A 14,414-nucleotide genomic window follows, 5' to 3' on the forward strand; every position below is an offset into this window, starting at 1 on the left:
TGGAGGGACAAGGGAGTGATGTGTTAAAAAAGGAACATTTGTTGTCTTACTTAAACACTAAAAGGTGAAAAACTGAGGCAAAATGCACTGCCCAATGTACTTTGGGATGGGTGTTTGCTCATGGTCACATGCTTTCAAATAGTGCTTGTGTGTTTTCCAAATACATGCTGGGTCCTTTTCCCTTTTTATTTGTCAGAGGGGAAGTATTGCCTCTTAGATGTACTCAGGGGTGGGGTTTAATTTTCCCTGGTCACTGGGCAGGGGCTCAAGCAGGTTCTGTTTTGTATTGTTAGGAGAAACCCCTAGATATTGAACCTGGCCCTTACTGCTGCCCACTCCATCTGGCAGAAGGGCTAAACATGGCTGACAACTTCGTTCCTAAGGGACGATGGAAATCTCTGCAATAAGGTTAAACTTTGTCTCTGCACATGACAGAGCATTATTAGGAGCTTGTCCAAGACTGGGGAATGGACTGCACCTGGAACTAAGAACCATTGTAAATCTCCCCACCTTCTGCTCCAAATGCAAGATGCATTTCTTTGTCCTGCCTTCTCCAACATGTATATATAGCAACATAAGTGTACATTTATCATTATTAAGAAAAATCCACAACAAAACACCCCATTGAACACAGAACTTCCCCTGGGGAGAGGAGAAGAAGACAACAAATAGGAGACAGAAGTGAGTCACATTGCTTAGTGTATTACTGGAAGAAGCTCAAATACTCCAGTGATGAGCATGGAATAAGAACCTTGTAACAGAGTGGCTTGCCTCTTAAGGGCTAGTGGCTTGAGGCCAGCCAACCCTTATTACTAAGTATGCACACCTGACCACCAATCACATGATTCTCCTAAAAGAGCAGCTGGTGGAGGCCAGGCTGATGGCCCAGCACAAAGAGTTCTCAGGGAAAAAAGAAGGGAGTCCAGAGGCTGCTGCAGACCACTACGCTCCAGCAGGGAAACCTGGAACTTGGGAAGTGAGAAGACAGGCAGGAAAAGCCTGGGAGTGACCAGATAAAGAGGTAAATGGGTGGATGTGAAAACTTTATTCATAATATGTGTTAATTTAATAAACCAGACCCCTAGGAGGGCTGCTATTATTAGAATTTGTAAGCTATATTCAGAGGTCCAAGAGGGTAAACTGAGGCAGCTCACCTGTAGAGTGACCTCTGGCCATGAGGGGACAAACCAGTATAGAACAGAAGAGAATCTCTCCTGGTCAAAAGGAATAAAAAATGATCTAAATGAGGATCTGAAGAAGGACTTACCATGATGAGTCCCTGTTTGCTCTGCAGCAGGGTGAGGGTGATGCCATACACCTGAATGGACACCAGCTTGGCCATGGACACATTCCTGGTGCCCCAATCTTCTTTCTCTAAGCTGACAGTGAATGGTGTAAGGTGACTGGCATCAGTGCAGGTCTTGGCCAGGATGTAGGTGCAGGTGCCTTGGAAGTCAAAGGAGACCCCGTCGAAAGAGAGGTAGTGGGGATGGCCAGAGGCAGAACAGGTCGCAGATCCAAATGGGTGGCATTTCTGGATGCCATCCACTATCCTGCATTCCTCACCAGAACTGCAGGAGAATGCCTTACACACAATCTCCCCACCAGCCTGACACACGCACTGCTCCTCACATGAACCATTTGGGTGGAAGGTCTCCCCAGCCTGGTAGTAAAGTCCCCAGTGGAGGCATCCACACTGGGAAAAGGGGACGCAGTGGTCACCACTGAGAACAAAGCCCTCATCACACATGCAGCCTTCCTTACACTGGCTCGTGCATTGCACCGGGGCATAGAGATTGCTGCATGTCAGATCGCAACTGCTGCTGCATAATTCGTAGTGACTGTTCAGGGGACAGGATGGAGCTGTAATTAGAACAAAGAGTTAGCTCACGTAGTGCATTAGCAATGTGCACAATGAACCATCACAGAACATGCAATTTCATTCAATCTCCTAATTTTCTATTTCCTTAGTTTGGTTAATTAATATAAGGGCAACCTCTCTAATTTGGTCCCAGGTCTGGGGACTGGGTGCCCCAGAGACACCAGGTAATGGGATATAGACAATCTCTCTCCAAGGATTAGGCTTCTAATCTGGTCCAAGATTAGGGAGTGGAGGGCTCATGGGCCTGGAATTGTTCTGTAGAGTTTTTCACCGCTAGCTTTTTGCTTTGAGTCCAGGACACTAGTGCCTAAAACTCATTCCCAGATGATGGCTTATGGGAAATGAGTTGGTGGCTTCCCACACCAGTTCCTAATGGACAGACATCTCAATTACTAAGACTCCACTGACTCCCAGCTCTGATTATGTCCAGTCTCAGCAGGGAAGCCAAGGACTGGATGGACCATGGAGGGAACTACTACATCCCCAGACAGTGCCTCTTGGCCTGGGGTGCAGCACATTGATAGGGCACGGTGAGGGGCCAGCTCCAATGACTGCACCCATAGTTTGGAGAGAGGGCTTCTTTGTCACTTAAGAAACATTCTGCAGAATAGGATATGCTGAGCATTTAGATCAACATCTACCAGCCAACAAAAATTAACAAGCCCCATGGGGCAATCAGTAGTGAACAGAGGCGACTCACAGCAGAATTTTGTTGTCCTCCAGGGATGCACCGTAGCACCAGCTTCCTGACATGCCTCGGAATAGCCAGCAACAGCCTGACAGATGTTACTTTCCTGCCCACTGAGGATGCAATAGCCGTACACACAGTCTACGAAGTATCCACGGGGGTCGACTTTGCTGTGACATCCTCTGAAGGGGCCACCCTTGTCTAGGATGATCCCACACTGCCCTCTGCTACCTTTTTGTTGTTTTTCAATAGCCTCTACACTTGCACATGGTGGTATTGTTACTGCAGAGCATCCTGTGAGGTCGCCCACCTTCCAGCTCTGGCCAAAGCTGACTGGGCTTCGTGCCAGCGTTCCATCCCTCATGAGCAAGTCGTCCTCCCTGTCCCTGTTGAAGTTGCCACACAGACCACACACAGCTCCCGTGTAGGTGATTGGCAGAGTGACAGTGATGCGTCCTGACCACCTGGCAAAGCTAACAGTGAGACCAAAGTCTGTCTGGATCATTGTGGCCCAGCCCTTTCTATACACAGTGATTTTCTTATCAATGAGGTTGACAGGAAGGTTAATCAGGAAACCGTTCATCTGTAAGAGCAAATCATTCAGTATATGAAACATTGCTCACTCATGGCTCCAGCCTCTCGCTCCAGCACATAATTATAATAAAAATCCAACTCAGTTCAACTCTTTCTCCAGTCTGCCCTGCTCCCTTCCCTACAACCTGCCTGAATCTCAGCTCTCCAGACTGGGCAGGATCCTCCAACCAGACTTTCATTACCTCTGGCTTTGGCTATTGCAGTTCCCTCCTCTCTGTTCTACCTGAGCCTCAGCTCCCCAGGTTCCCACATACGCTGGATGCTGCTGACACTTTCTGACCCATCTCAAGTGAAATGGCAGCGCCCCGATCTTTAAATATCTCCATCGGCTCCCTATTCATAGAAGAATCCAGTTCCCATTTATTCTATATTTCACAATCCTTCCATGCACTGTCTGTAACCTGTATTGATGACACAGCTGACTTTTTAGAAATATTTTAGAGAGATTAGAGATAATTTGAGACACTCACCAGCACTTTCTCAGGGAATTGATTGCTGACCCTGAGGTTGGTCTGATAAACCTTGATCTGTAGAGGAGCGGTATTGTTCTCCTGGAAGTAGACCTCAAAGTCCACCAGTCCCTCCGCCTTCTTGCACAGGGCCATGAGCTGGTAGCGGCAGGTGCCTTGGAAGTCATATCTCTGTCCATCAAGGGTGGTGTAGTGCAGATTCCTTGTGACAGAGCAGGTGGCATAACTGGAGGGGTAACAGCCCCGTACGCCGTTCACTAGCCCGCACCTCTCCAAGTGTTTGCATGTAGAGGCCATGCATTCGACTTGTCTAGTGGCTGCATTGCACATGCACTGTGTCCCACAATCCTCATCGACCCAGAAACTCTCATTTGGGGCATAGGGGCGCCCTTCAAACTGGCACCCACAGCTGCTCCTGGGGATGCATTTGCCCTGGCTCAGCACAAAACCGTCCTTGCACTGGCAGCTTTCCACACAGGGGTCTTGGCAGCTGCTGGGGGCTGACTGATCCACACACGTGGCTGGGCAGGCTGTTCCACACAGCTGGTACTGGCTGTTCTCCAGGGGGCACTCCATGGCTGGGGAGTGAAGGACCCACAGATTTAGCAGCAAATTCTCTCCAAGCAAAAACAGTATTTAAAATAGACAGAGGGGGATGCATCTTGTGGGGCTGTGAGAGCCCTTGAATTCCAGTGACTTCAACAGGAACAGAGGGTGCTCAGCACGTTGCAGGAGGTGCTTAGCACCTTGCAGGGTCAGGTCCATTTTAAGAAGAGTGTCTATTGGACAGAGACCTCTTTAATGTGTTTATTTAAATAAATACTGTGACGTTACACTCTGTATGCTTTATGGAAGTGTGCTTATGAATATGACATAACTGGAATATGCTGTATGCTAAATGCCCCTTGTATGGTATCATTAGAATGCTTGTAATCTACTAAGTGTGTTCATCCTAATTGTTTGCCTGTATTATTTCTATATCTGGAGTTAGGAGAATAAAATATAAACTTGTGTCACTGATGTAAACATAAAAAGAAAAGGAGTACTTGTGGCACCTTAGAGACTAACAAATTTAGCTGTAGCTCACGAAAGCTTATGCTCTAATAAATTTGTTAGTCTCTAAGGTGCCACAAGTACTCCTTTTCTTTTTGCAAATACAGACTAACATGGCTGCTACTCTGAAACCTGATGTAAACATATTAAGTGGAGGCCATTAAGGGTGCTCCAGAAACAATCAGTTGTAAATGACCTTAGTTACTTGAAAGCCTTCTTGTGTATCTGTGAGCCAGCCCATGGGGAATGGGTACTAGGGGTCTTACAGTGACTTGTGACCATGTCACCTGATAATGAAATCCATCTTAAATCTGGTACTTTTCCATTTAGAACGAGGGGTGGGGACCCAGAGAGACAAAAGATTCCTGCCTTGTGCCAAAGCTATAAACGGGGGTGGAGCAGGACAAAGAGTACCAGTCATGAGAAAACCACTGCTGATGACCTGAGATGTCTGCTGGATCTAACAAAGACTGTACCAGTGGAAAGGATTGGGCCCATACTAGGAAGGAGTGTAATCAGTGAAAGAAGCTTGCTGGAACATCTTTGAGAGTGAGATTACCAGTAATCAGTTTCTTAATGTATTAGGTTTAGGCTTGCGTTTTTTTTGTTTTATTTGCTTTCTCACTTACTTTGTTCTGTCTATTACTTGAAACCACTTAAATCATACTTTTTATTCCTAATAAAAATAATATTTGTATATTAATAAACCCAGAGTGAGTGAGTAATACCTGGGGGAGCAAACAGCTGTGCATATCTCTCTATCAGTGATATAGAGAGTGAACAATTTACAAATTTACCCTGTATAAGTTGTATACAGAGTAAAACAGATTTATTTGGGGTTTGGATCCCATTGGGAGCTGGGTATTTGGCTGCTGGAGACAGGTAATCTGTTGAGCTGTTTTTAGTTAAAGTGTGCAGCTTTGGGGGCATGGCCCAGACCCTGGGTCTGTGTTGCAGCAGGCTAGCATGTCTGGCTCAACAAGGCAGGGTTATGGAGTCCCAAGATGGTAGGGAAAATGGACTCAGAGGTAATTTCAGCATATCAGGTGACAGTCCCAAGGGGATCTCTGTGACTAAACTTGTCACAAATACTATTGGGAATTGTGTGATTACGGGAGATTTTAACTTCCCAGATATAGATTGGAGGAAAAATGCTACCAAAAACAGTATGGCCCAGATTTTCCTGGATGGGATAGCTGACAGATTTCTTCACCAAATACTCAGTGAACCAACAAGATGTGATGCCATTTTAGATGTGGTGAATAATGAGGACCTTGTAGAAGAACTGGTGGTAGGAGACAACCTGGGTTCAAGTGATAATGAACTAATTCAGTTTAAGTGGAAGAATAAACAAAAATAGATCTGCAACTAGGATCCTTGATTTCAAAAGGGCAAACCTTAAAAAAAAATAAGGGAATTAGTTAGGGTCCAGGAAGTAGACTGGACTGAAGAACTCAAGGATTAAATGTGGAGGAGGCTTGGAGTTTCAGAAACAATCTGAAGCCTGCATTCCAAGCAAGGGGGAAAAAATTCATAGGGAAGGGTTACAGACCAAGCTGGATGAGTAAACATCTCAAACAGGTGATTAAGAGAAAGCGGAAAGCCGACAAGGAATGGAAGAAGGGATGGATCAGGAAGGAAAGCTACCTCTTGAAGGTCAGAAGGTGTAGGGATAAAATGAGAATTGCCAAAAGCCAAGCAAAGTTGGACCTTGCAAAGGAAATTAAAACCAAGAGTAAAATTTTCTATAGCCATATAAATAAAAAGAAAAGAAGAAGAATAGACTCATAGAAGATTAGCATTGAAAGAGACCTCAGGAGGTCATCTAGTCTAATCCCCTGCTCCACGCAGGACCAACACCAACTAAATCATCCCAGCCAGGACTTTGTCAAACCGGGCCTTAAAAACCTCCAGGGATGGAGATTCCACCACCTCCCTAGGGAACCCATTCCAGTGCTTCACCACCCTCCTAGTGAAAGCGTTTCCTAATATCCAACCTAGACTTCCTGCACTGCAACTTGAGACCATTGCTCCCTGTTCTGTCATCTGCCACCACTGAGAACAGCCAAGCTCCATCCTTTTTAGAACCCTCCTTCAGGTAGTTGAAGGCTGCTATCAAATCCCCCCTCACTGTTTTCTTCTGCAGACTAAACAAGCCAGTTCCCTCAGCCTCTCCTCATAAGTCATGTGCCCCAGCTCCCTGATCATTTTCATTGCCCTCTGCTGGACACTCTCCAATTTGCCCACATCATTTCTGTAGTGGGGGGCCCAAAATTGGACACAAAAGTGGGACCACTAAGCACTGAGGATGGGGTGGAGATTAAAGATAATCCAGGTATGGCCCAACAGCTAAAAGAATATTTTGCCTCAGTTTTTAGTAAGAGTAATGAAGAGTTTAGGGGTAGTGGCAGGGTAGCTAATGTGAACAAGTATATGGAAGTAGAAATTATGGTATCTGAGGTGGAAAGCACCTCAAAGAGCTTAATGGGACTAAATCATGGGGCCTGGATAATCTCCATCGAAGAATATTAAGGCAACTGGCACATGAAATTGCAAGCCCAATAGCAAGGATTTTTAATGAATCCGTAAACTTGGGGGAGAATTTCTAATATTGGTCCTATTTTTAAGAAAGGGAGAAAAGTGATCTAGGAAACCACAGGCCTGTTAGTTTGACCTCAGTTGTATGTGGGTCTTTGAAAGAGAAAGCAGTTAAGGAAACAGAGGTAAATGGTGATTGGGATAAAATACATGGTTTTACAAAATGTAGATCGTGCCCAACCAACCTGATCTCCTTCTTTGAGGAGAACTGATTTTTTAGACTAAGGAAATGCAGGAGATCTTACGTACCTGAATTTCAGTAAGGCATTTGATACAGTTCCACATGGGAAATTATTAGTTAAATTGGAGAAGATGGGGATTAATATGAGAATTCTAAGGTGGATAAGCAACTGGTTAAAGGAGAGACTCAACAGGCCATATTGAAAAGTGAATTGTCAGGCTGGAGGAAGGTTAATAATGGAGTTCCTCAGGGACGGGTCTTCAGATCAATCTTATTTAACATTTTTATTAATGACATTGGCACAAAAAGTAGGAGTGTGCTAACAAAATTTGCAGATGACACAGAGTTGGGAGGTATTATCAATATGGAGGAGGACCGGAATATCATACGAGAAAATCTGGATGACCTTGAAAACTGGAGTAATAGAAATAGGATGAAATTTAATAGTGGAAAGTGCAAGGTCATGCATTTAGGAACTAACAACAAGAATTTTTGTTATAAGCTGGGGATCTATCAGTTGGAAGTGACAGAGGAGAGAGACCTGGGTGTATTGGTTGATCACAGGACAGCTAAGAGCCACCAGTGTGATGCAGCTGTGAAAAAAAGGCTATGCAGTCCTAGGATGCATCAGGAGAGGTATTGCCAACAGAGACAGGGAAGTGTTAGTACCATTATACAAGGCACCAGTGAGACCTCATCTGGAATAGTGTGTGCAATTCTGGTCTCCCATGTTTAAGAAAAATTAATACAAAACTAGAACACATGCAGAGAAGGGAGACTAGGATGATCCAAGGAATGGAAAACCTACCTTATGAGACAAGACTCAAAGAGCTTGGCTTGTTTAACCTAACCAAAAGAAGGCTGAAGGGAGATATAATTGCTCTCTATAAATACATAAGAGGGAAAAACACCAGAGAGGGAGAGGAGTTACTTAAATTAAGCGCCAATGTTGACACAAAAACAAATGGACATCAACTGGTCATCAACAAGTTTAGCCTTGAAATTAGATGATACCCATCACAGGAGTGAAGTTCTGGAACAGCATTCCAAGGGGAGCAATAAGGGCAAAACACCTTACTGGCTTCCAGACTGAGCTTGATAAGTTTATGGAGCGATGGTATGATGAGACTGCCCACAATAGCATGTAGCTGATCTGCGAGTGGTAGCAGCAATGTCTCCGACAGCCAGTGATGGGACCGTAGATGAGGAGGGTTCTGAGTTACAACAGAGAATTCTTTCCCAGGTGTCTGACTGGTGGGTCTCACCCACATGATCAGGGTCCAGCTGATTGCCATATTTGAGGTCAGGAAGGAATTTCCACCCCCAGTCAGATTGGCAGAGACCCTAGGGATTATTTGCCTTCTGCTGCATCTTGAGCCACAGGTCACTTGGTGATTTAAACAAGTGTAAATGGCAGATTCTATAACTTGAAGTCTTTAAATCAAGATTTGAGGACATCAGTAACTCAGCCAGAGGTTAGGGGTCTGATACAAGAGTGGGTGGGCAAGGTTCTGTGGGCTGCAATGTGCAAGAGGTCAGACTACATTAACACGATGGCCCCTTCGGACCTTAGAGCAGTGGTTCTCAACCCAAGGTCCACAGGTTGCTGTGACCCATGGGACATCCTGTGGGCCATACAGGTAGTATATATATTGTGTGGATGCAGCACATATAACACCTAGAGAACTGCATATGCGGCCCACAATAGTAAATAGGTTGAGAACCACTGGCTTAGAATCTATGATTCTATGAATGTCTTAAACTGTCACCATCTTATCCCAGCTCCCATGTGTTATCAGTGGACGTTAGATACTCCAAGTGACAGGCAGTTTAGCAATTCCAGACAGACAAGTACTGTGGGTACAATAGACCCCAGAGTCCTGATTTCCCAATCACTGCTCAATCCCAAACCACTTGATCACACCCCCTCCCAACACCAGGGTTAGAACTCAAGAGTGCTGAGCCCCAGGCTCCCTGATCTAACCAGCAGACCATAGACCTTGGCGTTCAAATCTGTACTCACGGCATCTGGCCAGCTGCCTCCATTCCCCAATCCTGACCCCCTCCAGCTGGCAGGCATCTGCATAGGCCTTCAGGGCCTCACACAGGGCCGTCCTGTAGCTGTCGTTGTGGCACAGATCGTACACACAGTTGTCCAAGTAGACTGTAGGATCCACCTTGGTATGGCACTGGCTGAAGGGCCCATCTGAGACCTTGGCTATCAGGCCACATGAGGCCTCCTCCTTGTACTTTCTGGCTATGCTGGCGGCACAGGGCCTGCAACCTCCAATGCAATCGTGCCAGCAAAACTGATCCTTATCTTCTACTGCCCAGCTTTTCCCCAGGGCAGCGACACTGGGAGCCAGGTCCCTGTCTGGGGTCCAGAAGTCATCGGAGGGGTCCCCATTATAGTTGCCGCACAGGCCGCACAGGCTGTTGGAGAAGTCATTAGGGACAGTGACCCTCAGGTGGTTGTTCCAGTCATAGGACACTCTGAGGTTGAAGTCGGTGCGGAGGACGAGGGAGGTGCCGCTCTGATAGAGCCGAAGGGCCCCATTGTTCAGGGAGATGGGTAAGTGGGCCCTGGTGTTATTCACCTTCATGGTGAGAAAGAAAGGGCAAAGGTCACAATCGAGTGCACAGGTCTGTCATTTATCTACTGAGCTCTACTCTGATATAGTTTTTCCACTAGTATTTTCCAATTCATCAACATCAAAAGGGGGTTGAGAATATTGTTCCTTTTCCAAGGAGTTCTAATGGAAACAAGGCTAATTTCAAACCTGTCTCTTTTTCCTGTCACCAGCTCCTCGGCAGCCTGCCAGGTGGACTGAACTGGAGCTGGAGCTCCATTCATCTTCATAGAAAATGTAGTAATTTATGAGTTTTGTTACATATTGGAATGAAGCTAATTTTCAAAATATTGAAATCTTTCTGCCAATGGAATTAGCTTTGTCAGGCCAGCTCTATCTAATGTGATGTTTTAATCCAAATTTGGTTACAGTTTGTGTCCAGATTCACCGGAAATTGTGATTTGGCCCTGTCAGGGTTCCCTCCCCACTCTGAACTCTGGGATACAGATGTGGGGATCCGCATGAAAGACCCTCTAAGCTTATATGCTACCACCTTAGGTTAAAAACTTCCCCAAGGCACAAATTCCTTACCTTGTCCTTGGATGATATTGCTGCCACCACCAAGTGATTTACACAGAAAGTCAGGAAAGGGTCACTTGGAGTGCCTATTCCCCCAAAATATCCCCCCAAGCCCCTTCACCCCCTTTCCTGGGGAGGACTGAGAAATAAATACCAACCAGTTACCTTAGTAATGTGAGCACAGACCAGACCCCTTGACTTCAGGCCCTGAAATCAATCAGGTTCTTAGAAGAAGAATTTTATTTATATATAAAGTAAAAGAATCACACCTGCAAAGTCAGGATGGAAGGTAACTTTACAGGGTAAATAAAAAGATTTAAAATACAGAGGATTCCCCTCTAACACTGCTTCACAGTTACAAAACAGGAATGAAACTACCTCTTAGCATAGGGAAAATTCACAAGCTAAAACAAAAAATAATCTAATGCATTTCCTTGTCTTACTTACAATTTTTGTAATCTTAGATGAATCATTTTAGGTACGTTTTCAGGAGATGTTTTATGTGCCTGGTCTCTCTCTCCGTCCAGAGAGGGAACAGAAAAAGAGAGCACAAACAACATCCCCCCACTCCCAGATTTGAAAGTATCTTCTTTTCTTATTGGTCCTTTTGGTCAGCTGAAAACCAGGTTATTTGAGCTTTTTAACCCCTTACAGGTAAAGCGATTTAGTACAGCTTCCCAGGAGGGATTTTATGTTACCCTTATCTCTATGTTTATGACAGGCCCCATTGCTATTCATAGGATTTTTCCAACCAGGTCATATATTATATCCATGATTGTGGTGTAGCCTGTTTTAGACAAATGAACTGAGGACAAGAATAAGTGGGAGCTACTCTAGGGGATGGGGGCTGCATTGGTTAGAACCATTAGGGAGCAGATCATGTGGGGACAGTGCTGAGTGGGTGAGAGCCCTTAGGAGGAGCACTTGAGGGGCAAGAGGTCTCAAGGAGCTGTCTACAATGTTCCAGGGCCCCTGAGGTATGTCAGGTTGGAGCAGGCTCTGTAGGCAGAGCCCTGAGCTGCCTATATGTGCCTCAGTTTCCCCATATCTTAGAGTTCAGGCAATGTCCTCCCGGATCCAGGAGTGGGGATTCTCCTCAAGTGGGGTCTCAGAGGGATCCCTGTTACATTAGAAACTGCTGGGGAATTTGTGGTAGGATGGACCTAGCGGTGCTGGGATTTGCCCACAATAGCTGAAATACTGGCCCTGCTTCTGCATGATACGCCAGGGATAGGTAATGACCACATGCTCAGGGCTACACTTTATCTGGCCTGCAGATCCCATGTGCTTGAGACAGAGCTGACAGCTCCCCACACCGAGTCATGCACCCCAAACCCTTCAGTACAGCACCCTGTAGCGCCATGCTGTAACCCTGAGGGAGGGTGCCCTCGACTGACCCCCCCCCCCCACATCACTCCCTGCCACACAGCACGTGCTAATCAGGCATTGGGGTCAGCACTGACTTGCTAGGAGAATGTTCCCTTTTAGGTCGCCCACCCCGCTCCCTGCAGCTCACCACAGTGCCTGCTGGTTACTGGTGTCAGCACTGACTCTGAGCAGCGGGTGCCCTCTATTAGGAAGCCTACCCATCCACTAGCACAGTGTTGGGACTTAAGGAACAGCACTGATTCAGCAGCAGAGCACATTCTACTACTTCAACAAGACTCCCCACTGCAATGCCTTGGATTACTTCATTGGAAAGGCAGCCTAACTACTGACCACGCTGGGCCTTGTCTACATTGGGCGTAGCCTGGGGCTGCTTTAAATGGACCCCACTGGCTGTGGACCCATAGGGGGCATTAGCTGGGTACTGTGAGAGTCCATCAACTTCCAGCCACTCTCCTTTGCCTGTTCTGTCCTACCCACAACATGCCCCATCCGTGATGTGGGCTGTAATTTCCTGCCCTCTATTTAACAAAGCCTACAGGGTTGATATAGGAGTAGGGTGGACGTGCACACCCAGCACTTACCCACACAAAGCTGGCTTCAGCCCTGGCTGCTGTGACAGTGACTCCATCCACCTGGACGGTCACCGACCCAATGTAGAAGACCTGTGTGTTCCCACTGTTCTCGCTCTTGGCCGTGACATGGAAAAAGGGCAGGCCGGAGGCATCCCTGCAAGTCTTGGCCACTGTGTAGGTGCAGTTGCCATGGAAATCATACACCCGTCCATCGAAGGTGTGGTAATGAAAGTATCCACTGGCCCTGCACGTGCCCCGAGAGACTGGCACACACTTTGGCTGCTCATTTATCATCTTGCAAATAGTTCCCTCGCTGCAGCAGACCACACTGCAGGATGGCTTTGGAATAACTAGTGGGGAAAGACAATAGAAAGACAAGAAACAGCAGACTAATCAGTAACATCTGTCTATCTTTCTATCTCTCCCCCCACACTCATTGTTATATTTATCTATCACCATGCACTCCTCTGTCTCTCTTATTCTATCCCCATACACACTTCCTTTGCATCATTCACAAACCTCCCGCAAGTCCCATGCTGAGGAATCTCTGCATGTGTGCGACAACAGCAAAACCAGATCCTGTGTCTCCTTCCCCGCAGTGCGTGGCAGAGGTGGTGCAACACCTATGTGTATGTTGCCAGCATTGATCAGGCAAAGGATTGTGGCTGGGATGTGATGGACACTGATAGTGCCCAGCTGACTGATGGCCCCCACCGCCAGTGGGCTCCAATTTAGAGCAGCTCCTAGGCTACAGCCAGGGAGAAGATCTAAGAGTGTGATCAGCTCTCTGATAGCTGCCCACTTGGCTCTGCTGTGCACATCAGAAGATGGATGCAGCAGAGATGAGTGTTTCCAACAAGCGTTTCTATCTTTCACGTCAAAATTCTGTAATATTATGGGCTAAATAAAAGAGGAGAGAGAGAGTGAGAAGGGTGAGGAGACATAATTGAAATGACTTTACTCACCCCTTGTGCAATAACCCCTCGGGTCATGTTTCAATCAGTGACTCTCCTTTACCTTGGCTGATGCAGTCCATGAGGCCGTCTCTGATCTGGCATTCTTCTCCACTGGTGCAGCTGTGAGCTTTGCAAGTCACCCCTCGGGCAGGAACGCAAGTGCAGTTTTGCTGGCACTCATTTCTCAGGACTGTCTCACTGGGCTGACGGGATGTTTGGGAAGGAAGAAATTACGCAATCATAGAATGATAGAATATCAGAGTTGGAATGGAGCTCAGGAGGTCATCTAGTCCAACCCCCTGCTCAAAGCAGGACCTAATCCCCAACTAAATCATCCCACCCAGGGCTTTGTCAAGCCTGACCTTAAAAACCTCTAAGGAAGGAGATTCCACCACCTCCTTAGGAAACCATTCCAGAGCTTCACCACCCTCCTAGTGAAAAGGTTTTTCCTAATATGCAACCTAAACCACCTCCACTGCAACTTGAGACCATTGCTCCTTGTTCTGCCATCTGCTACCACTGAGAACAGCTAAGCTCCATCCTCTTTGGAATCTCCTTTCAGGTAGTTGAAAGCAGCTATCAAATCCCCCTCCCCCCCCCCAATTCTTCTCTTCTGCGGACTAAATAATCCCAGTTCCCTCAGCCGCTCCTAATAAATTATGTGCTCCAGTCCCCTAATCATTTTTGTTGCCCTCCACTGGACTCTTTCCAAATTTTTACACATCCTTCTTGTAATGTGGGGCCCAAAACTGGACACAATACTCCAGATGAGGCCTCACTAATGCCGAATAGAGGGGAATGATCACGTCCCTCGATCTGCTGGCAATGCTCCTATTTATACGGCCCAAAATGCTGTTAGCCTTCTTGGCAACAAGGGCACAC

The 14,414-nt window shown here is 46.5% G+C and overlaps 1 protein-coding gene across 1 annotated transcript in view; it reads right to left on the bottom strand.

Annotated features, from left to right (window-relative positions):
* LOC119847874 (IgGFc-binding protein-like) overlaps nt 1–14,414 on the bottom strand; it is an 83,058-nt gene that overhangs the window by 40,437 nt on the left and 28,207 nt on the right. The window contains exons 17-22 of the mRNA XM_043502307.1: nt 13,594–13,735; nt 12,586–12,926; nt 9,490–10,063; nt 3,635–4,212; nt 2,583–3,153; nt 1,268–1,863 (exon numbers count right to left, since the gene is read on the bottom strand). Of these exons, the coding sequence (XP_043358242.1) occupies nt 1,268–1,863; nt 2,583–3,153; nt 3,635–4,212; nt 9,490–10,063; nt 12,586–12,926; nt 13,594–13,735 (2,802 nt within the window). The remainder of the gene's footprint in view (nt 1–1,267; nt 1,864–2,582; nt 3,154–3,634; nt 4,213–9,489; nt 10,064–12,585; nt 12,927–13,593; nt 13,736–14,414) is intronic.

Source organism: Dermochelys coriacea, chromosome 24, assembly GCF_009764565.3.
Source record: "Dermochelys coriacea isolate rDerCor1 chromosome 24, rDerCor1.pri.v4, whole genome shotgun sequence".
Taxonomy (NCBI): Eukaryota; Metazoa; Chordata; order Testudines; family Dermochelyidae; genus Dermochelys; species Dermochelys coriacea.